The 22661-nt window shown below is 39.3% G+C and overlaps 1 protein-coding gene across 2 annotated transcripts in view; it reads right to left on the minus strand.

Annotated features, from left to right (window-relative positions):
- Nucleotides 1–22661, minus strand: part of PEPD (peptidase D) — a 137704-nt gene that overhangs the window by 11700 nt on the left and 103343 nt on the right. For both annotated transcript variants that reach the window (XM_082769798.1, XM_082769797.1), the window contains exon 13: nt 7990–8174. In XM_082769798.1, coding sequence (XP_082625924.1) covers nt 7990–8174 — 185 coding nt within the window. The remainder of the gene's footprint in view (nt 1–7989; nt 8175–22661) is intronic.

A 22661-nucleotide genomic window follows, 5' to 3' on the forward strand; every position in this document is an offset into this window, starting at 1 on the left:
ATGGCAGCAGCTGCATTTATTCCACAAAAGCGTCTTTTATGGGCCTTTGGAGAAAGGGTAACTGCTCAGCTTATCAAGGACAGAAAGCAGGACACCAGTGGGTGGGAACATGGCAGGGAAGCCCTACCTGCCCCTTTAGTAGAGTCTGGCAAGGTGTTCACTAAGAGATGCATGAAATGGAAGAGGAGAAGGGAGTTTCTGGCTGTCACCTGTATGTGGCCATGCATACTCAGTCTGTCTCATGTGAAGCTGGAGGAAAAGTTGTGCTGAGGAAGGGCAAGAGCATGGCACAGAAGATGATCATGTAGGGGTGATGACAACATTCCTTCTTTTGAGAGCAGCACTTTACATATGTAAAGCTATGGCCTCAGCATCCCAAGTGACGTCTGAGGCACTTGTAACTATCTCGGTAGGTACCATGTCCACCAGCTCCACTTTGGTGGTTTACAGAACCAGGACAACTGAGGACTCCTGTAATGACCGAGACACCTCCCTCCTCAAATGGAAGGTGAGAGGTGTGAAACAAGGACATTGCCATTTCCCATCATCATGTCAAATCCTGTTGAGAGTAAAGCCTGCTGAGGAAACCTTGCTCCATTGGTACGAATCCTCTGCCACTAACAGATTTCCTTCTGTGTAAGGAGGAAGCTTCCATGTATTTTGCAACTAGACAGCTAATGTCTTGTTTTCAACAATAACCATGATGTTGTTTTGGAGTTAGATGAAATGAAGAGTAAAAGTCTGAATGCCGGCGCAGCAGTTGTGGATGTTTGTTTCTATTATTGTTATATCCTGGAGGCCTGGCCATGGATCAGGACCCTGTCACACTCAGTGCTGTATGTACAATTGTAAAGCGTAAGATGGTACAAAAAAAAAAAAAAAAGAGAGAATAATCTAGAAAATATTAACACCTAGGCATCCAAAAAGAGACTCCTAGTGATATTTTGGGAATATTACTTTTCAAAGAACTGTTTATTTTCCTGTATACTGCTACAACAAACTATATCCAAAACCATTTTCTAAGACTGATTTTATTTGGAGGTTCTGCTCACATTTTAAAATTGAGACACTCCCACAGTAAGCACAGATGTATGACACTGTCATTTGTGACTGTACTCCTGCCAAGAACATCGGATTCCAATTAATGGTTCATGTAAGGTAACAAAAAACAGCATGTCTAGGCAATAAGGACTGTCAAGGGAACAAGAGAATTATTATGTAAACTGATTTCATTACTATGTAAGCAAAATAAAAGTTCAAATTAAGTTAAGTGGAGAGTAATATAAAATATAGATCTATTTTTGGAATAAGGAGGGAATTAGGAAGTATGCAAATATGCCTATCGCTCAGGAAAGTAGGAAGACTTACAGAAGACTAGAAGTTGCAATATCCCAGAATACCTCAATGTAAAGATGAATAGCGATCTGCTTTTAAGCAGCTCAGTGATTAATGGTACATGTTACTTCTTCTATGGAAGAACTGCAATGTGCATCAGGATGGATCTTGTCCCACAGCCACCAGCTACCAGGCACAATGATGGAAAGCACAAAGAGCTCTTGGAACCCTTGGGTGAGACTGATCTTGGGTGTGTCTTTAGATCAGGTCAGAAGAAAAACACATAGGTGATGTCTGCTGGCTGCTCATCTCCTACAAAGCCAATGCACCAGCTGGCGATGCACAAACACAGAAACCAGGGCTGCAAGGCTTAGTTGGCATCACCCACAAGTTTTCTCAAGCCAGCAAGAGCAGCAAAACACGGCCACAGCAGAGATCACCAAAGCTATTCATAACTGCAAATACTGAGAGACACAAAACTAGTTTCTGGTGCTTTTTTCCAGTTAAATCATCACAGAACTTCTCTGAGCCTGACAAATAAGACTGTCCCATTTGGACCACATCCGATACAGTGAAGTCCTAACCGTTTTACCAAATTGAGTTCAATCAAATATTTAATTCAACAGAATACCAACGCTGTATTGAGATTATACAAAATTAACACTGAAGTGAAATCTCAGCTCTTTCCCTCTTCCCCATTCTCCCACTGTGTATACCCAACATCTAATTAGCTCATTTATTGTAAAAAGAATGGAGCCCTATGTGGCTAGTAAAATAAAAGGCCTGAATTCGATTTCACTTGTCTCCTGGTCCCTTCCCTCTCAGCCCTTGTTTCTCTAGCTGAGTGCTGCTAATGAAGATTACTTTATTCAGTCTGTCCCGCTTTTCCCCAGCAGCCTGAGCTGCCTATAGTCACCTGAAGGTACTGCTACTCCTGCCTTTGAAATCAGCAGCAGGTTACCCGAGAACATGCCCCAAGCATCACATACCACTTGTGGCATTTGCAAGTCAAAGCTTCCACTTCTGCAGGAGAATCTAATTACTGGCTGGAGCTTTTGGGACACAGCTCTAAGTTAATATTGGGGGGGAATGAAGGGCAAATGATATTATCTGGCTATTTTTATTTGGAACATTTTTGCTCTTTTCCTAGGTGGTATCAGGTTTAAACTGCCTGGTAAGTTTTCTGCTATTGCAGGGAGTGAGGAAGAATCACCTGTCACTTACTCGAGGTAACTGCCTGCTCTGAGTCAGATACAGCTGAATTTCAATCCATCGCTTAAACGCGGTTCTGTCCATAACTTCACCTGTCATTTTTACTGCCTGATCCCCAGATGTCACCAACCTCCATTGCTATCATAATGGAAACAATGCAATGTACAGTTGTTTTTTGTTTTTTTTTCTTCTTAAAACCTAAGGGTGAGAATAACCAAGAGCAAATAGTAAAAATCACTAACTTGCCAACTACAGCATAAATCTGGAAGATGAGGAAAATATTATTTAGATAGATAGGTTATTTAGATAGATAAATCAAAAGAATTGTGATAAAAAGTTGTTACTAAGTTGTAACTCTGTTATCTTGGTTTTAGATTCCTCCTGCATGTATAATGACTTGCTCAGAAACACAAGTTCTGTTAGTCTCTGCTAAACTTTCAGAAAGATTTGGACAACAAATATTCAGATAAAAGCTCTCTTAGCACACAAAGTGTTTTGCAACAAACTTCAGCAAGTAAAACAAACATAAGCAAGTATCTACTTCAAAAAAAAAATAATAATGAAACCCAATCCAAGCAATAAAAAACCCAAGTCCATAACACTTTCTTTCTCAGAGGAAGAGGGGAATCCTATGGGGAGATGGTGCATGGTCTGCACCAGGCACTGCACTGACACACCACCTGGACCTTCCCTTCTGTTCTGCCTTTGCCCAAGTCCTAAGTTTCCAAGAACACCCACACTCCAGCAACAGTCCCTGCAGGGAAAGGCTGCTGGGACCTGATCACAACTTTTCTGAGCATATGAAAGATGTGACAGCTATGGTAAGAAGATCTATTAACCTAACTCTGGGAGGGGTTTCAAATCCCACAGAAGAATCTTTAGTGCTGTAGGAAACTTTACTGGTGTTAGACCCAACACAGACACTCTGGATTTCAGTGCTATTCTGCATGGAAATGCTGCAGAATTGAAAGCCATTACCAGTTTGTCTTTTGCCTGCACTCTGCCTGCTCAGTGGCCCACCCAACCACACAGCTCTGCTACTGCTGTAAAAGAATGCAAAGAATCAAAAGAAAAGTGATTCAAGGGGACCCCATGAGGCATAAGAAGCAAATTTCTTGTATCTTCTCAAGGCAAAAAAAACCTGACTACAAGAAAAAAAAAAAAAAAAAAAAAAAAAAAAAAAAAAAAGCTAGAACTGGTAAAAAGCCCTTTTTCTCCTTGCTCATTTAAGTGCCTACCATACAGGTTGTTTCATGTTTGCAGGTCCTGGGTACACAAAGCTGCAGCAAGGCTTTGCAAGGTTATGACCAAGTGAAGCAATTTGCATCACTGGGACTCCACATAACAGCTTTAGGCTCCTTGGTAAATTCACCTCATCCTCTGCTTCTTAAAGGAAAAACCATCAATGCATCATTTGCAATGCTAACCACAAAAAATGAAATTTTCTGCTTCAGCATAAACTAGGATACAAAAGGAAAATAATTTTTGTCAGAACAAGAAAGGGAACAAGATTATTCCTGCATTCTCTAGTAGGTTTGGCAACCTAAATCCCCAGACAGTCATCTGGGACCTGGTGGAAAGCTTTCTGTTTGAGCCAGACGGAGCCTGCACACCTCTCCGAACAGCAGAGATGTTCCCCGAGCACGCACAGTCACGGAGGACATGGATAACTCCAGGATCAAAACAAACCGCTAACCTTAATTTGCCGATGCAGAATAGCAATGAAAGGATCAGCTTTTCGTGAGAATAGAGAACTGAATTAAAACTTTAAACTAAGGTAAATCTTGTAATTTTAAAAGACAAAACAAAATGAAACTCTTAATTCACAAGATGTTAAAATCGCAGTAGTTATTAACTTAACTTAAATTAACTGGCTTATTATTACAGAAAGTCATCAAATGTACTTAGCATTCTTCAGAGCCTTACAGTCAATTAATATAACATGAAATTGAATCAACTCAAGCATCTAGAGACACAGAACCTAGATTTAAATGAAAACTTCAGCCCCATCTACCTCAGGGTCTGAAAATTTGGGATCACCTACCACATTTGCTCAATTGCAACAGGCACAAACCCTCATTTATATCCCATATCGAATTTACCCAGAAACAAATGAAAGAGTGTGGGAAAACCACCTCCATGATTAAATTTTACAGCTGAAGCTAAGCCCAGTGGAGTTTTCACCCTTTGAAGCTAGCTCTTTCTGACTGAAGGCCAGATTTTCTGAAGTGATTAGTACCACTGGGGCTGGATTTTCAGAGCTGCTCAAGTTTTAGTTAGACCCTTAAAAGAAGCAGACAGATTTTCAAAGTAGTATTCAACGCTCAGCTTCCCCAGTAGGAATAAAGTGGCACACTACAGGAGGCCACATTCTCAAAGGAGCTCTTGACTGTGGAGCACTTCTGAAAATCAGGACATTTACTTGCATGCTTAAAAGGGGAACACCAGTGGTTACGTTCTTTTAGAAACCTTGTCTTAAACATAGCTGCTAAGCCACGTTTATTGCTGGCCAACACTCATTACTCTTTATTATGGCAATAAAGGATGGGAAATGTTATATTTTCTAATATTCAAGAGTATCCTTTACAGAAAACGTGCAAACTTTTTAGTGTTTGTCAAAAAGGAAGAAAGTGCTTGTTCAGTGCTACATGTGAAAGCAGCTTACTGGAAAAGATGAAAACCTATTATTGCCAATTCTGAAAAAAAAAAAAGCAAACCAAAAAACTTTGGCTACTAATGAATAACTAATCTAAGCTAACAATGTCTGGAAATAGTTTTTTTGGAACACACAAAACTTTGTGACGGGTAAAAATTAGGAAATTAAAGCTTATTGTATTATTCCAAATGTAACTGTTTACACTTGAGGAAAAATAATGGAATAATATCCACTTGGAAAAAGTTTTTATTTTTAAAAATCCTTTGTAATACTCCCAGAAATTCCCTCGGCCAAAATAAAATAACTTGCTTCTTAACCAGTTAGAAAAAAAGAGCATGATACATGGCATAGGCTCAGCGTACAACAAACACACAACTAGCTTTATAAAGTTCCTTGTGAAAATCTTGCTAGGTAGTAAATGTTTAAAACACACCAAAAATCACTCCCCAGTCCATTTGTTGCTTTCAAAACACATCATCTCATGAAACAAGCCATAGATAAAAAAGCCTTCTCCTATTTAATACAGACATTTATCAGACTCATGAGAAGAGTCCAATTGCTCACGTTTAGATTTGCCTGGGGAAAACCTCGTCCCCTGAAGCCTTCCAGTGCCACCTGGGAGCAGCAGCCCCATGGCTTCCTGCTGCCACAGGCAGGAACTGTGCCTCCCATTAGAGGCTCAAGCCCAGAAGCACCTAATGCAGTTCACACCATCGACAGGCTTCTGATGTGGGTTTTCCACCATCAGGTGCTCTGACGCTCACCTTAGCCAAATGACCCAATGCAAGGAATCTCATGCTTAGGGTCAGAAGAGACGTGTCAGGTCTAACAGAGGTGGAATCAATGCTGCAGAGAGACTTCAAAGGGGCTGCCCTTCTACAGAAGCCCAAATTCATTGTTTTTCAAACTTAAGCTGATGCCATGCTACATGCACGTTTATATGCCAACACAGGTCTTCAGCTACTTGTTCATGAGTTCACATACATGCTTGCCCTATATTCAGGAAATTTGTTATTTAGGATCAGATTCTGAAAGGGAATTAGCCATGCAAATATTTTTAATTTAATAATGTAGTTGCATGTCTACACAAACAAATTTAACATTTGCAAGTATAAAATTTTCTATCTGCATAGAGCTCTGGTATGTTTTACAGACCTTCAATATAAAAGTGGAGAGTTTAACTTGTATGAAAATTGCATCCCTAAATCTAGTTTTATCTATACGGTTGCTCTCACAGATCTCTGGATATATCAATATGCTCTCAGAAAAAATGTCTCTTAAATTATATAAAAACTTAAAGAGCAAACACAATACTTTTCACTTTCTTAATTCTTCTCACTTGTTCCTAAAATTTAGTTCTCTCTCTACCGTACTAAGTCTTGAACATATGCTTAAGTTTCAGCAGCTCCACCAAATCCAGCAAGGTTATTCCCAACACAAGCAAAAACGATCTAAGCAAAGGCATGCAACACTGGGGTCCTGGATTTCAAAGTCCATGAATTCTCCCAAGTCACCACATCCCCTGTGCTTTGCTGAATGCCTTCCATTTATACACGGAGAGAATGCACTTGGGAGAGAGAGAGGAGGAGAAATATCCATCCTGTCTGTATTAGCTAGTGAAGAAACCTTAAAATCAGCATAGGGTTGCTTTTGATTTTTGTTTCATTTTTATTACATGTAAGTATAATAGCTGATGCCAATATATTGTCATCACAGTACTGTGTGTCAACAACAATCATCTTGTAGTGTTTAAAAATAACAAGTACCCTCAAATATTATATCCTGTTTCTTCCCTCTGCAAACGCAAAATCAGCGAGAGCAGCTGTTATGCAGCCCATGCACCCAACATGAACAAGCTTTTAAACATGCTTAAACCTTACCTAAGAAAACCCTTAAACAGTCAGCCTCATGTAACCAAAATGTAATACAGAAAATCCTTCTGAAATCTTTCTGAAGCTACTGTAGACTTCCTTTTTGTATTCAAACATTATATTCAATTTCCTTAGAGAGGGTTTTCTTTTTTTTTTTCCAGTATCATTGCAAGCATCTTATCATTGGGTACAGAATTTTACCTATTCTGTTTTCAAACTGCAGTCACAAACCATTGTGTTAATTCAAGGGAAAAGGTAATCACTTTGTGATTTCTGCAGAAACTCAGAATACAAGAGATCATGCTTTCACATTTGCAAAGACTGGGAGACTTTATGGACACTTCCCTTCTATTTCTGTTCCAGAACAACACATCTACATCGATGCCCGTGTGGACAGCAGAGATTAAAGTTCAAGACAGGAATATAAACCAGATTGTTTCCATATGCCAAGCCATCAGGATTTACTAGCCCAGTTAGAACAGTAGGTTCCCACAGCTGTCTCACATCTGGAACACAGCAAGTGAGTCCTCTCACTACAGGTTTCATGTGGCTCAGGTACACTACATAGCTTTCTGTCATGGTATAGTTATGCCTGAGTGATATATGTTACAGTGGTGAATCTAGGAGATACACCACAATGTATATAGAAATTGAACAGATGAAGAATGTCCAGAGGGCAGCATCAGTTGATTTCTTCCTACAAGCAATAGATATTTCAATGAAGTAATAAATTCCCCTTAAGTGAACTGCATAAGATATCACTAGATACACCAAATATCAAAAGGATACACTTAAATGCACCTCTGTTCCACCTCTGAGAAGATGTAACCGACTAATCACGCATTAGCTAAGAGAAATGCTGATCGAATCAGAGGGGTTAATCTACGAGGCCGTTGAGAATGGACTAACACTAACCTCTGGGTAGCCTCCAACGTCATGCACATCGATTCCAAGTAGATGTCCAAGTCCGTGTGGCATAAATATTGCACCCAGATGAACCTTCACCATGTCATCTACATTGCCTTTCAGAATGCCAATTTTTGTCAACTCCTCCAGATGGACTCTGTCAGCCAGACGGTGCATATCAGGCCAGGCGACCCCTTAGAGAGCAGAAACAAGCAGCTGAGTTAACTATTGCTAAAAGTTTTTAAAGACAACTTTCAAAAAGCAGATGCAACACGTCTTTATATAAAAAACAAAGGTGGCAAGAGAAACTACATTAGCACAAAAATACTTTAAACAAGACAAAATTATCTTAAAATGCATGCAAACCACAGAAAACTACAAGCAAGAGGAACAGCAGCATCCTATAATTCAGCTCCACATGAAAAAAATTAAGAAGCTGCATCTATGTCTATGCAAATGCATACATATCAGTGACGTTTTCAAAAGAATATGAACTGTACAATGCAGTTACTTAAAACACAAAACATAAAATATTACTATACCTATTATTTTCAATAATTATTATATCCATTTAGAGCATTTGAGATGGACAGTACTTTTCTATGTATGTAGGAGATTTAAAGCCCACATCGTTTGGCAAAGGCACTCTCCAGAAATTAATGATTCCCTTGTGTTGATGGGCTGCGTAAAACACAAGTCCTCTAATACACGTACTAACATAGCATTACAAAATACTGTTGGTTGACTAGAGACAGCGTGCCAGGATGCATTAGATTTCTATTATTTTGGTATAGGATACAATTTTGTTTGACAAACTGCTGGGGGGGAGGAGAGAGGAAGAAAGCAGCTCTTTTGTTAGTAACACAGTACTGTCTTAATTAGTTCACCATGGCTTTGAGTCATCAACAGAGCAGTTGCAGAGTCAAGACAACTAGGGCTAAGGTACAGTAAAAGAATATTTTCCTTGTTCAATTTTGGCATGATTAAATAAATAAAACCCCAGCAATTTTTAAGGCCAAAGCCCCATCAAATTCCATTTGCTTTAATCCCATTAAACACACAGCTTTAGGGTCTTGTGAACATTAATGTCATATCAAAATTACATTAAAACTTATTGTTAAAAGTACTGAGGCTTCAAAAGCTGAAATAAAACCAACCTATGGGAGGGTTTCAATAAAATTCAGTTCTCTTACACAGCTCTGATATAAAGGTCAGACAAGTGGCTGCTGCATACTGCATGCCGTCCACCCCACCAGTGCTGTACCTTCAAGCTCCCGCCCAGCACTGCCTAGAATCGGTTCAGCGTGCAAATTACCACGCCGGCTCCTTTTCTCCCTCAGATGTCTGAGCTATCACCTCTTCAGCCTGCTGTCTGCAGGCAGCTGAAGAAGCACCTTCTCAAGCAGTACCACAAGGCTGAGGTGTGCCGCACAGCACACTGTACAAATCCTGCTTTCTCCCAAAAGCCAACAACACCCAAGTGAGTGATGCTCATCCATAAAACTTGTGCAGTTTTCCCCTTCAAAATGTGCTGTCTTGTGTTTGTTTAGAAATGAATTTAGATTTTTCCTTCAGTAAGTATAAATACAGCTATAACCATCTGTTCTTTGCTGTGATCAATGTAATTATATTTTAAAAGCGTTTCAATGTTATCTTTTTTGGACATTGACTGTATTGCAATTTTCACTTCTTTACATTCACCCGAAGTTATTTCACAACGATCTTACAATAGATTCCAACCCATATGATAAATTGAAACCACTACAATCTACCACATAGATGTTACTGATATCAAACTGGCAGTATTACTGAATCACGGCTGTTTTCCTGTTTATTCTGTAGCTGTAGGAATACTGGATTTCTGTATGTACCTCCCGGTTCAGCTTCCACACTTTGTGATCAACTCAGACTGCTCTAAAAATTTCAGTATTCTTTCTGGGGGAAATCAGACTTTTTTTTGAGATCTCTCCCATGATTTCTTAGCTGAGTATTACTATAAGCCTTCTATTTTCGCCTCCACGGCTGCAAAGCTACGTATCTTATCTGACCCTGGTCAACTATTTGAAGCCTCCAACCTCTTTTGATGTAAACAAAGGTCACAATTCTGCAGCTGTAAGACAAAGCACAACTGTGTCCCGGATGCTCTGCATAAACATGAAATGAGGTGCTTGGAAGAAGAACTGAAGATGAGGTGTCTGCTGCTCACAATAAAGCTTCCCTCCACAGCTGTGCTGGTGCTATTTGTCTCAATCCAAACCCAAGGACTCCACTTAAAGAGATACAGAGACCTTTTACCAAGCTCAGGAAGAGATGCAACTAATAAGAGAGAGGATTAAACTGATCATAATGTTAAAAACAAACAAACAAATTAAAAAACAAATACAAAACACCAAGAATACATATCCATTTTTCTGCAGAAATTTAATAGAGCAGATCAACAATACTACTCCCCAACTGGAAAGACTACCGTGTTTGTTAATCCTGAATAATAAATCTGACCAATAAATCCAATACAGCCCGTTTATCTCCTCCCCTCTACTTTTTTCTGTTTGCCTTCATGGAGAACACATGGCTATTTGCCCTCTTCTCCTCTCACTGGCGCTCTGTCTTCTCCATGCTTTTATCTTTTCATTAGAGACTAAGGACAACAGAAAGCTGCACTGCAAAATAAATTACGAAGCCGGATGGAAATCTTGCGGCTTCAGGCTCTCTGCTGGAATAAGGGCAGCAATACTTTTATCTTCTAGCCAGTGCCATCAGCTTTACTAGCTGGGGGAAGCGCTGCAGCTCTGGCTCTGAGATGCACACTGCAGGAGCTGTGCAGAGCGCTGGGACAGCACAGCCAGAGGGATGTCAGACTGCTGGAATCGCCCCGCTAACTACAGCTAATCCTGCTCTACAAGTAAATAGAAATTGGTGGTAAAGGCATCTTAGTGAAAGACAAAAAATTGAGATGCACTGCACTGTCTGTTTTACTGCCTGGCTTTGTTTCATTCTATCATGACTCTGAGCATGGTGGGATTTTGCATTATTGGGCCACTCTCCTCCAAACCACTTAACCTACGATAGTCATCCATATGTAGGCTATTATTAGTGTTTTAACACAAAATGTGAGGGCATTTTTGAGCTAAGTAGAGATAGTGAACCAAGTGGAGTGACCTTACTGCACTTCAATTAAAAAATGGTGATATCCTTGTCTTGTTTGCTATGAACTGACTCCCATCACGCTAGGAATAAACTTTGATAATTAAGTGCAAACAGATCCTCCCACCCCCCACACACCCCAGCTTTTTAAACAGGGGATTTGACAGGCAAGGAGGATCTGAACATTTTTTCTTCAAATATTTCCTAGTACCCTTATAGCCTCAAAAGCATTAAAAGAAACAATTACTTTTCAGTTATATGGGAACTTCTTAGAAGCACTGAACAGTCTATTGAAAGAAGGAAGCTGTCCTAATTCTATAAGGATCTTACTATTTTTTTTTTGCATAAAGTATATTCACATGATGCATACATTTAATATACATCTCTTCAGATTTATTTTAAACTTAAAATACTGTTAGGTTTACCTAATAATTAGAATCTTTACAATACAATAACCTATCCAAACCTGTCTCTGGAACTGGTTTTAGCATGTCTTAACTGTATTTTAAGTTAACTAGTACATATACCTGAAGTACAAAATCAAATTTTCGTATGTCAATACTGAACTTCCAATAGCTGTGAGAAGCACAGAAAGGATTAAATATCATGGCTGCCTTTGCTAGGAAAGCCATAGACAGGATTTCTTCAGTACGCTTCTCACCAGTTTTTTGGATTAACCATGCTCAGAGCATAGAGAGCTCTGTCACCTGCTGCAAGCTGAAACAGCAGAAGTCAAACACTGTATTAACATTCTTGTAGCAAGATGAAAAAGTTAAAAAACAACTAAAAACCACAAAGAACTTCCACACAAGTGGATCTAATATCAGTTGTATGTGTTACTGCAACAGCTTGATGGTGTTGCAACACCAATCTGCATTAGCCTCACACCACCAATCACCCATGAGGATGTTTTACTGATTTATTATTCAGGATTATTATTTTTAAGCTTTGGAGAAGATTATCATAGTTGCAGACACGTTTTTTGTGTAAAAAAGGTTAGTTCCATTATTATCTTTAAGCCATTTTATAAACCAATTATACTTACTGACAGATGGGGTTTAGAAAGCTAGATTGGAGGGTCCTTGGACTTTGAAAGCTTGTACCAAAATGAGTCTGCACTCAGGAAAATCTGCTGATGATGTGTCTGCTCCATTCTTAATTCTCTGCCAAACGAGATACTGGGTAATACAGGTCACTGAACCAACGGCTGGCTCCCCAGGAAAGCTCAGCTACCAAGGCTCGTTAGGCTGCAATTCGTTACCTGCCATGTAGCATATGCTTGGGCAAGAGGCCAGGGCAAAAAGCACCTTTTACAGCACCACACGCAACCTAAGCATTAGAGATCCCTTGAGTTATAAAGTGAACTACACAGCAATGACCAGAGGCGCATATGTCCAATACTGAAATGCGACAGACCACAGATTAATTAAAAAATATATTAACTATAAAGGCTATTAATTTTCAGAGGCAGGTACCAACTAATATATTACTGTACTAACAGTGTAACAGAGCTTCACAGAAGCATGAGGTACTGTGTTTAAAAATGGCAAACCATACATTAAGTCTATTAAGCTTTTTTTTCTGATTTGGTCCTATCAACCTGAATGTTTTCCAATATTCTTAGATAATTACTGTGTCAGAAAAGAAAAAGATAAAATAGGTATTGTTTTACTTCCCTGAAAGTACTTCCTCTCTGATTTTCTGTTTGACAAAACCACCAAATTTCAGATATACCACTATGTTTTCAGGACTCAGAAAGATCTCATAAGGACATCTTTTTGAGCATTCTACTGAAGGGGAAGACTTTTGTTACAAAAGAAGAAAAATAAAATGCTTCTAATGAAACCTGCAATTAAAAACATACCTATCTTTCAATGAACATGCCATAACTTTCTAAATAGTAGAATTAAAAATGAGTGTTATATCACACCACAACCTGTTCCTCAGTTGCTGTTACCTCACTGGTATTTTCATTCAAGGGATTATTTTCTGATGCTTTATTAGAAGCCATTCTAGAATGTAAAGCAGAAGCAGCATACAGAAGTAATTTGGAATAGCTGCATACTATTTAGCTACTTTGGTCAGAAAGTGCTCTGGAAAGGCCTAACAGGATTTTTTTGGCCGCTACTTAGGGTACTTTGTGGTTGTAATGTGACAATGATTAAACCACAAATGATTTAGCAGGGTTTTTTTTTGTTGTTGTAGGGTGGCTTTTTTTTTTTTTTTTTTTTTGCCAGCACAGATGTCACAATCCTACTAAAAAAAATAGTATGGCAAGGTTATAGGAACTTCTCCCCAAATTGAGCTAAGGTTAAGCTACATTTTATTTCTGAGAGTCCACAGACAAGGGCAAAAGGCCTGATGTCCCCTGGCAGTGCCACTGAAACGCAGACACAACATGCAATCCCTGTTCAGCCAACAAACCGCTGGAACAGCTTAAAACCTGCCAACAGGCAGTAACCATATCAGACAAAACAATAGGTCCTTAAAAAATTCTAATCAAGCCCAGTTTAAAAAACAAACCAAAACATTGTTTAAATCATAGAAATGATTATTTCTTTCCTCTTCACTTGGGTGCTAGAAGATGAATTTGTTGTCTTCCTGATTTTCACGCTTTCCTTTTGGCACACTAGATCGGAGAGCAAACAGTTGCTTGGGTTTCCAGCCAGGTAAGGCAACTCTGGGCCACAGGGCACAGAAATCAAGAGTAAGAAACCAGAAGTCTGTACTCAAGCACTGACAGCATTTGGGCAACAGTGAAGCTGTTCTCAGCTTCATACCGTGTGTAGATAATTGCCTGTACAAGTCACAGCCAGCATTAAACAAAAAACTCATCCTGAAACCCCCCAGTGAGATGTACCTGGCTGACAGGAGCAGGAGCTGCAACGGGGAAACAGTGATGGCCCCACTGACTCCAAAATACTGACCACCTCCTCAAAAGGCTGAATAGCCTTGTGTTCCCTGGTTGTATCATGGTATTTCTTCTGCATCAGTATCACAGCAGTTTTAAGGGGGGTAAAACCCATCCTCCCCATTGTAAAATCTACATATGATACTCTAAAACACATCGCAGGGATCACCAAGATCTTAAAAAAAGCAATTTCAACAGATGCAGATGTGGAGCAAGTGGAAGGATTTTTACCATGTCTGGAAAGCTGCAATATTCAGATTGAGCAGCACTGTCAGACACTACAAATTTTACTGCATGCTTCTTCCACATAGGTTTATGTTGAAAAGAGGAAAAAGCTTGGGGGAAGGTGGGAAGTGCCCAGAGGGAGTGATTGCGGTGTGGAAACTTATCAATCTTTGAAGCTTAGAAAAGACTCTGTTTAGATAAGATTCAGGGCAAACAGAATAATCTGTCTAGGAGGTTTGCACTCTGACAGCTACAGCTGATATAGTGTCAAGATTGAAAGACTCACGAACTTTGTACTCCAACTCAAATTACAACGTATAAAGTACATTTCCTGAATCCTGCACTGGAAGAAAATTAGTGCATGTCAGACCACGTAACAGGTTATTCCCCCAGTGCCACTGCTAAAATCAGGATTGTACGATGTTATACTTATACTACCTGTTACCAAATTTAGACAACAGAATTTATTTATTTTTAGTCATTCTTAAAACATTATTAAGTTCAGAAAGGCTAGAAAACTGCCACCAATGCAGGCTTTAAGACTTCTCTCTGCTTTGTACAAGTGGGATTTTTGAAGAACCACTGAAAGTAGTGGAAAAATCCATTTGCACAGCATAGCTGGAAAGCTGCAAGTTGGCCCCTGTCTCATGGAGAAACTGCCCCCAGGACTGGTCAGAGAGCTGCACACCAGGGTGACTTCAGGGCAGAAGGGCCCAACTGTCTGGAAGTGCCTGGTTTTATACACTTGGAAATAACTCAGTGTTATTTTTGTCTTACTAACGTTGCAGTGGTCACTGTATGCATGGGTCAGCTCCTGTGTATTAGTCACAAACAGCAAAGAACGGCTCCCAGAAGGTTTGCAGTGAGACTCACAGTCTGAAATCTTGCATTTCAACAGATCGTTGCTTGCACAGAGGGACTGGAGGATCTGCTGAATTTGACAGAAAGAAAAAAAAAGCCTATTTCTTTCACCCCTTGCTGTAGGTTAATGCTATTCTGGGCAAGGGTAGGTTACATGTCTAACAATGAGCTCTCTGCTAAGCAATGACACCATATTTATGTAATATCTTGCAAGAATCAAGGATTGCTACTTGACTGTCAGCATGTTTGTGCATCCTTTACTTCCTTCAACTTCTATTTCCTAGGTGGTGACTGATGCTTTAGGCATTTATACTGACAATAACTGAATTAATTTACCACAGAAAGCTACATTACCTTTTTGGGTCAAACTCAGAAAGCCAGTAGTCAAAGGGAAACTTATTTATGAACCTTGATGTTAGCTAGAAAAATACAGCAAAATCCACTGAATAGAAAAGATAGAGAGCAGACTACAAATATTTTTTTATAGCATAGATTGACAAGATTTATTCTCCAATCTGTCTTTAACACAATAACACATTCTTAGCTGCAAGGGGAAAAAAAAACACTGCAGTGTCATTCAGTAGGACTTGCAAATATCAAGTACTGGTTATAACATGCCCTGAAAGCATTTGTTCTTCAGGAGAATTGGTATGAAATCTTCAACTTCTGTTATTAATGTTTTATGCCTGATAATAATTTTTTTTTGCTTCAGATATTACAGCACATTAATAATTATCAGCAACGTTTTCCCTAAAATATGACCGTCTGAATGGGAATAATTCATATGGGCATTTTGAAACTATACAAACTATAAACTAGACTGTGTTTCCACACCCTTCCCTGTTGTCCTATTGTCAGAAGGTCCAATTTACAGCCCAATTTCTTCCTAAAAGTTCATCTAAATAAGCTACTGGTTTTATACAGCAAAACAGACAAGTGTGCCTACATGGTATTCTACTAAGTACAACTCTGGACTACAAAAAAATAAAAATCCATTGACTTGCATGCAAAAAAACACCCACTGCATGTGAATGAGAACCTTATTTGGGGGGGAATAAATGTTAATAACTGTTTCAATTTTCTTTAGAGATAATAAATTTTAATCCTAGTTGAATACAGTGACAACTACTCTAAAACCCTATTCAAAATAGTAGCAAACAAAAATCAATCAGAGCTTTTAAGAAGTTACAGAACTGAAATAGACAGAAGTGCTAAAGAAGTGATCTGTATATTCACCATTTTTAATTTGCAGATGTTTCTAAGCACAGTTCTGCTTAATTTAATAACAGAAACAACTGCCTGTAATATCTGTTATGTCAAATACCCTAGCTATTAGTTTCCAATTAAATAGTTCTTTAATTAATTGGGTTATTCTAATCCCTCGTCTTAGTACTATCCTGCCCAAACTAAATTTGAGTACTGTCTTCAAAAAAGAGTAGTGGAGAAGATAGAACAGGGAATCATACTAGTGCTTTGAACTCAAATCACAGCTCCTTCTGTTGTATAAAGTAGGTTACTTATGAAAGTGACACGTGTTCACTAAACACTACCTCCTCCTGACAGTCATTCTGAAAAAGCCATGCCTCAAATATTTACAGATTAAAAAGCTTTCAAGAATACATATCATCCAAGCTTTCACATTTGGCTGTACAAAATAATATAGACCATTCACCTTCTAAATTTCCCAGGTTTATATCTACCTCCATGAATCATTTAGGAGCGGTCAAACAGGAAGGAGGCAAAACACTGGAAAATAAAGAGGCTGCTTTGATTTGTCCTAACTTACAACATTCCTTGGAGGGATGCATTTGGGGAAATCAGCTAATAAAGGCCTCTCTACTACAATGTGTATAAAAAGCTATATGAATGAGCAAAAATGTAAGAAATCATTAGAAAAGGAATTAAAATTGGGCACAGTTTCACACAGTAGCACAGCATATTACAGCTGCCCAGGAGCAGATCAAGGGGGATTAATTTGCTTAGCATCCTGCTCCTGCAAATACACAGGGCTTTCTTAGCTCCTATGCCACCAAGGGGAAACCAGGAGGAGCAGCCAAATGCTCACGCTCTAGGAATGACCGCAGCAGCATCCTAAATAGTAACATGCTGAACATCATTTTAAGGGAGCCTATGGCAGGTGGCACACCATGAGTGTCCATGAACTTCTTCCTAGTGAATTCTCATGGATCTTTTTTTCTCCTCATCTTTAAAGGAAGGCCTCATTTAGACTCACAGAAGGGTTTAATGCCTTCCTCTGCACCATATTGCACCTTACACAGTTTGGCTCTAAATCTACTGAACACAACAAAGAAATGACAGCAGAAGGGTTATTGCTAACTTGAGAGAACAATCTTAAAAAAATTGATTCTTAACTGCAAAATGCAAAACTTAGCTTGGCGAGGCAGCTGCAGCAGGGACTGTCAGCTACAGAGAACTTCTAAAATCCAAGCCAAGCAGTTGCTGACCTGCACTCCTGGCTGCTTGCCCCAAACGTCTCTCCTAGGTCTCAACTTCACACCATTCATACAGCCCCTACCTCTCCATCTTTCTTACCTTCTCTCTTCTCAGTTAGCTGATTTCTTCTAAACTAATCCCTCCTTCAAGTAGGGTGCTATCACAACATTGCACACTCTCATTAGTAAAAGGACATCTTATTTACTTAGGTGTTGCTTTACCTTTTTTTTGCCTGAATTTTTTTTTGATGGTCACTTGACTGGACTTTCTTGCCCAAAGATTATGTGGCAATCCTGGTACCTGAAGCAATGAAGTCTGCAATGGCTGATCTTTGATCCTTTAAGAAAAGACTTAAAGAAATGAGGTCTTCAAGCCCTTATGTAAAACTTGTGTTCTGAGAAAGTTATAAACAGGCAAGATTACTAAGGGATCTTCCAGCCTTAGTGTGGAGAAATCTGCATCTTATCAGAGATGTTAGCTCTGACATGGAGATTCCTTTTAAGACATTCCCCAACAGCATTTATCAGAAAAGCAGAGCCTGAAAGCCAGACACAATATGATACTCATTCCCTTGAATCGTAAAATGCAGGACTTGGGGATAAACATATACAAGAATGAGCTCCAACTTGAAAAAAAAAATCAGATACAAATCCTATAGGCCCTATAGGGGTCATCCTACTGGGAGGCCCTATAGCAATGTCAGCGTCCCAGGGAGGAAAGCTTTCACACTGCATATAAACTGGCTTGGTGAACAACAACTTCTGTGCATATTTGGAACAATTTTTTATTTTTCATTTTATTGAAACAAACAAACATCAATCAGCAAATATTCCCAGCTGCCCTGCTAATGTCTGAATGCAATTTGAGTTCAATGGGGACTTGGATATACAAGCTTTTTAAATCATATAAATGTAGAGATAGGGAATTGAGTGGTTGCCAACCTGGCCTTACTCAACTTGTTCCTTGGGAACAGTTCGCTAGACAAAGAAGTCTTTTTTTAACTGGAATTCAGGACAATAGAACTTACTGACTGAGGTGTTTTAATTCATTCTCTTTCTCCCCAAAAACACTAACACGTATAACATATTGGTAAAAGTTTTTTTTAAACATACACAAAATTTACAGTAGTACTAGGAATGTTAAGCACAACAAGCTCCCTTCCTTCCCATTCTCCTGGGACTTTTCATTACAGAAAAGGGAGGAATGTTCAGTGATCCCAGTGTGCAACTGCAAAGGGATAAAAATGGGAAGTTCCAAATTACTCCAATACTTAGCTCATCGATCTTAAATACACTATCTGTTTACTCTCTAGTGCATTAAACCAAAATATCTTCAATTGCAAAATTTGAAGATAAGCATGCTTCCTTTTTATTTCTTCTAGGCACAGCAGCTGATTAAATGTATTTGAGTAACTAATGCTACCACTACACTGTCCTCACCAACTCGGAATTACAGAACTCCAATTCTCAACAGTCTCTAAAAGCTCAAGATAATATTCAAAATAATAACCTTAAGAAGTCACCTGAGTGGCTGGGCACAGTACAAAAACACAGCCATTTGTTACAGAACAAAGAAGAAGCTATTCCACAGCAACTTCCCAAACACCACTGGACCCATATGTGTAACTAACTGCAAAGTATCCACTGGAGAACAGAGTGATAGTCAAAGCGGGGTTACATACGAATTTGGTTCATGCACACGAACTGAAGCATGCCACCATCCTTTGCTTGACTTGCAAATATTACCTCCCCTATTAAGAGCAAGAGTTGGGAACAGTCACTGATTCTCATCGACACTGATGACTGACATTTTCTTTTGCATATTTTAGAATGTATTAAGAATCATGGAATGATTTAGGTTAGGAGGGATGCCAGAAGGCATCTGGTTCAAACCCTGGCTCCACATAGGGCTAACTTCAAAGCTACATCATATTTCTTCAAGAGGTTTTCTAGAAGTTTCAGAGAGGAACTCACAGCAAAGCTAATTATTTTACAATTTTCTACACACAGATTTATATTAACGACAAAGAGCAAACAATACTGTTCTCTCAGGTGTAACTTGCGACAAATGATTTTTTAAAAAAATTAAGCTATTACATTGACATTGGATCTAAGGTATGTAACTGGGACAAACAGAACTAGACAGGAGACAGGATTTGGTAGAATGGACAGAGAGGAAAGGTTATTGCTAACTTACGAGAAAAAAACTCAGATACCTATTCTCAATGGCAGATTGAAGATTGGGCAACGTTGCCACTGAGAATTCACAATCCCCCTTGCCCCAGTCAGGTTCCCAGCAGGATGCTAGGCAACTTGCTTCAGACACGTGTGGTTTCTTTTTTAATTTATTTTACGTATGTTCAATACTTGTTTTCCTTCTTTTTTTCAGTGCTTGGCTTGACAGTCTGGAGTCTGACTTGCAGAAACACTAGGTACAGCTGTAACTGAGGTCAAAACAGCCGGGTTTTGAGCAGGAGCATTACGGTAAATACTTGAAAGAAAAATCTCACATGTGAGGTTTCAATCTTGGAATCCAAACCAATTCTATATCTTTTACACTAGCTTTTCCAGCCTGTCTGCCACCGTCTATGGAAGGGGAACTGCTGCACACTTCCACATAACTAAGATGAAGTGCAAGCGAACTGACTGCCTGTCAAACACGTGCACACACAATGAGCACTCTGAGGAAAAACTGGTGAGGACGTTAATAATTCTGGATTCAGAGCAGGTTTTGAACAGCAGACAATAAACAGACTGTGGGCCATGCACGGAACAGCAGGTTAAAATAAATTACAGAATAGCTGCTCATTAGCTGAGTTTTTTTCTGTTACATGCATTGCATGAAGATAGCAATGGGGGAAACAATGGGTATCTCTGCAGTGGTACTACAGTTTTCATCATCCTAGGATGTGGAACCTCTTGATAGTCTCCACTTACTGTATTTTGGCTTACACAGTGGAGTTTTGAAGGGCATGAACTGAATTCTTTTCAGATGAAACCACACAGGGCAATGTGCTCCAGGAGTGCACCTAGTGTGCCTCAAACAATTTAGCAAATCCAATGAGATTGAAAAACAATACCCAAATTAGACAAATCAAGGCACTAACTTCTGGAATACTCCGAGACACTTGGCTTTTCAATTTCACCATTTAAAATCCTTTACAGTATCTACATAAAGAAATTGTTTCTGAAATCGCTGTTCTGAGGAACAAGTAGATGATGCCTCAGCCACTGAAGCAGTGGAAGTGTCAGTATTTTGCGCATACGCCCCTGTATTTCAGTTCTGTGGAAGAGCAAATTTAACCCAGATGGACTTGACGCATTAAGAATATCCCCTAAGCAGAAATGCTGCATTCCTCCCTGACATTTTGGATCACGAGTCTGACTTTGTAGGAAAGAGACAATTACCCACTGCCACACAAGCACGCCTTTTTGACTCTTTCGCTTCAGAGACTTAGCATTGCTGCCCTTGTAAGAGATCCATGTTCAGTAGTTTCAAAATTGCTGCTTATGCAATAGAACCAAGTATGTCTTCCCCCCCTTTTATTTTAAATAGATTTGGTTTGTGGCAGGAATTGTGACGGCTGCACTGAACATGGCTATAATCCCACAAAGAGCATTTAACTTTCAGAATACATTATCTGGCTTGCAGAAGGCACTCTGTTCTTTCAGTTGAAAGACCCATATCTATGAAGACCCATAGATACGATTTCAGCTGCTTGTATTTTTGGACCACACACAGGACTTAGATGAATATTTTTTCTACAACAAAATGTGATGTTTTCAAGTATTTTTAAAATTATGATTGCTGTTTATATATAACAAGTATTAAAAATATGGTAGGAAGTCTACTGTCTCTCTGAAAGCAACTTCACTTGATAGTCAATCAGGTTCACACGAACACCAAATAATCCCTGAACTATACACATCTATGTAAGATGTTTAAGGTTGCTAGCAAATGTGTGTCCTTCCAAAGCCACAGTTATGTAACACAGTATTTAGTTAGTGACTCTCTCTATAGCACTTGCTTCCTATCTTGCAACAAGAAAGACTCTGGGAATCATTAACCTTCAGAAGACAACAACTACATGTCCCCTGTGACCCTTTGCCACAAGGCACAACTAAGGCCCCAGTTCTGCAGCTGGAGAGAAATAACATTTTCTACAGTTGCTGACTTTGCTGTGTAACTTCTTTTTACTCAGCCTGCCACACTAATGGTTACTGTCATGTGAGCCAAGTCACTTGACTGTCTTTTTCACTCCTTTGATCTTAGGAACCCTGGAAAATGAAGACAAACAAAAATAATAGCAAAATAAGTCAGGGCTCCATAATTCAGAAAATCTGACTAAAACATGATGGGGCTGGGTTTTACATTTACTGCCTCTAAACCCACAAACTTCTTTGCCTCCTTATTAGGAGACCTAAACTATTTACTTTCTGTTAAATGGGGAGAAGAGATACTTGAAAGCTGAATTCACATCACCCCTTGCTGCTCCCCTTTGTGACAGTAACAGACCCCCCCAGGACTGATTCTGCTGCTTCAGTCAATGAGCTAACAAGGGAGGTTTGTTCAACCAGGGTAAGGAAGCTGCAGCCTCTCCCACAGAAACTGCTTTCCCTGTACAGCAGTAGCAACACATCAAGTTTGCATACACCCCTTCGAGGGGCTTGGGGCTTTCTCAACAGCCCAAGCAGTTTGTCACACTGGAAAGTCATTGCAGACATTGTGCATACTTTCCTGCCAGCTACCTATTTTAAATACTTTATGTCATTTTCAGTAGTAAAGAGTCTTGGTCTTTAGGGTGTTTCCTCCTCATAGGAGAAAAATAATTTTTAAAGCTTTCTTTTTTTTTTTTTTTTTCCCCCCTGTGGACAGAAGGGTTAAAGCCTGCAAAAAGAACACATGCTCAAGTCACATGGACCCGAAAAGCAGACTTTTCCAGAATATTTTTGCACATTGCAGGACTCTATTCAGAACTGTAATTCAACACAATACAAAAGGGACAGGTTGCATTTCACCACACAGTAGTACCAGATGAACCAAATCAATGAACCAGTCCACAGAATGTGCATTTAATCTGCTTTCT

This window comes from Aythya marila (assembly GCF_965140915.1).
Source record: "Aythya marila genome assembly, chromosome: 12".
Classification (NCBI taxonomy): Eukaryota; Metazoa; Chordata; class Aves; order Anseriformes; family Anatidae; genus Aythya; species Aythya marila.